Here is a 2,735-nt window from a genome sequence, read left to right on the forward strand (position 1 = left end):
TGATCAACTGATTTTAAAGGGACAGTTTGTTCAATGCCAAATTAATCCCATGGAGGAACTGGATGGAAGTCTAGAAGATGGGCCATTTGAGGAATTTTTGTTGTTGTTGTTGTTTGATCAGTTTCAAAACAAACACAGGAGGAAAAAAAACAGCTCAGAACAAAAAGGGTCCATTTCTAATTGGCTTTATATCAGTAAAAATTGCATCATTTATGATAATCTGGATACACATCAACTAAGTTGTGACTCTGGTCCAAAAGCTTCATGAAAATATTATTAGGAAACCCAAACAATAAGGTCTACCTAGGAATACAGTAAACTTCTTTGCTATATTCTGTATTTTGCCAACAGCTATGTGCACAGAATCCACATTAAAGCAATGTCAATGTTGCTAATACCCTATCAGTGTGCTATGTGGAGATACATGTGCTATTCTGCTGAGTTATACCAGCTTTCTCTGATTTTTCTCTGCCTTTTAAGACTTATATCCTAGTGATGCTGTATTAATTTATTAGATTATGAAGGTGTGCTATAAAATCTTGTATTTTGAATAAGCATTAAATTTCACAGCTGCTCTTCAAATTATCATATTGTCCTGTAATGGAATGAATTTAAGACTGGGCATCAAGTTCCACTTTATTCTAGGTTTAGAGCTGCAGTAGTAGCACTCCAAGTGCAGAGTTATCAGAAATTAATCTTCAAGGATAATCTGTTTATTTACTTTCACTGTATATTCCCATTCCTGCATCTTAGCTTCATCCTTTGGCAGATTACAAACTGGTAGATTTCTGGAGAAATACCTGGCTTTGAAGTCGTTTTTTACACTTCCATTGACCTCTCAAAGTGCAAAAATCTCATTGAAAGGTTTCAGAACTCAGCATATAAAATTTCTTGGTATATACAGAATTTCAACCCCCCAAATATGAATACCTCCCCAGAAAATAAACACATTTTGATAAAAAACATTTTTAATAATCATGTGGCTGTGTTGGCTTTGTTAGAAACATACTAAACACGCAAGAGAATTAGGAGCTACAGTCAAAGATAGCAGTAGGAACAACAGTCATGATATGCAGTTGTTGCTATGAGAAGAACCTTAAGTGCAATGTTTAGAGCATAAACACTGCTTAATTTCCAAATGCCCATCTTTGTAGCAAGAAAAAAAAATGAGGAAGTACCAAATCATTGGATAAAGTCAGGACCAAAGATATGACAAAGAATAAATATATATTTTTTATCTTTCCTGATGCACACGAAAGAATGGCTTTGTAACATTATTATCTATCCCAGCAACTTGTATGGCCAGGATATTGACCCTGCTCCTAATTGAAACATTTATCTTTAAGACAGGTTTTTTTTGTTTGATTGGTTGTTTTTTTTTTTTTACTTTAAAAATGTATTGCTGTAGCCCTTAATGAGGCTGTGGAAAGACACTCTGGTGGAATTTGGTTAAAGCTCCATTTGCATTAATGGTTTCTTTCCATTTTTTTTCCTTTAGGGAGAGCAAGGCCCTTTAGGTCCCTATGGTCCTCCAGGACTCCCTGGCGTTGGACAGCCAGGACCCAAGGTAACTCCCAGTAATACGTCTATTAAAGTGCTAACTGTGGGCAGTCATTTTTTGGATTAAAGTTCTCACCTGCTGTTCTATCAAATTCAAGCTCTTATCATCTAAATGTAAAACTGACACAATATTGACAGGTTTTTGTATTTGCATAGGATGGAGATAACAGACCTGTCTCTCCAGCAACTCCAAGTTTTTATTGTGATCCCATTGCTATAATAGAAGTCAGAAATAATGCCATTTAAATGGGGGTTAAATACGTGAGAACATTTTCAAGCACTAGCACATGCTTGCACTAATGAGTAAACCATACTTCAAGGCATAAAAATACATCTCAGTCACTGTGATACACAGTCAAGTGACAGATTTGCCTTGTTATTTCTTCACTAGGGAACAGATATTCTTATAGGTTATAAAATTCTCTCTCTCATGCAGCATTTAATTCCTCTATCTTATCTTATTGCAAAAGACTAGAAGGTGGAATCCAGTCTTGCTAATTTGGAAAAGTCATGTCTGCCTATGCTGGCCAGCCAAATCTCCTTTTGGAAAACTGCAAAAGCATCTACATAGGAAACATGACTACTTAGTTTATGAGAGTTTTGTCAGAGACCTACAGCTCAGACTCAAACAAGAAATCTAAATTGGGCAGAACTAGATCTCACCCTAGTTCTTCTGGCTGCTAAATTTTTGGTGTTGCTTTATGCCATTTTCCCCCTCTTTTTTGGAGCCAAGTGCCAGTGTCTAAAATACCTGCACTTTTTTTACTTTTACTGCTCTAATTTGTACATTCTTTGAACTCCTGCATATTTTCTCTGCAGTGGGGCAGACCCTGGAACATAGAGAGGGTTTATATAGCTCAGAGACTAGTAATTTGCCATGTAGAAGGAACAACATGGGGTCATTCCAGAAGGGAAATTACGTTTATATTGAAGAATGTCACTCCCAGTCTCTGTACTACTCAGGGGAGAGATAAAAATCCTCTGCGCTCTTATCCTTGAAGCACATAGTCCTCAGTAAACTGGAGGAATTGTGAAGATTATGACACCTTATAAATAGAAGATACAGAAACTATGCAGTTCCTGGAGTTCCCATGCAATCCCATATTCCACTAAAGCAGGCTTCAACTCGAGTGCCTAGATAGAGGCTATGGTGAGGATCCCTCACACCTGAGCAT

General features: G+C 36.9%; 1 protein-coding gene across 1 annotated transcript in view; it reads left to right on the plus strand.

The window, feature by feature from the left end:
- COL28A1 (collagen, type XXVIII, alpha 1) overlaps positions 1-2,735 on the plus strand; it is a gene marked incomplete at its 3' end in the record, with an annotated part of 46,771 nt that overhangs the window by 23,438 nt on the left and 20,598 nt on the right. Inside the window, exon 14 of the mRNA XM_009326130.1 lies at positions 1,499-1,567. Coding sequence (XP_009324405.1) covers positions 1,499-1,567 — 69 coding nt within the window. The remainder of the gene's footprint in view (positions 1-1,498; positions 1,568-2,735) is intronic.

This window comes from Pygoscelis adeliae, unplaced genomic scaffold (assembly GCF_000699105.1).
Source record: "Pygoscelis adeliae isolate BGI_AS28 unplaced genomic scaffold, ASM69910v1 Scaffold15, whole genome shotgun sequence".
NCBI lineage: Eukaryota > Metazoa > Chordata > Aves > Sphenisciformes > Spheniscidae > Pygoscelis > Pygoscelis adeliae.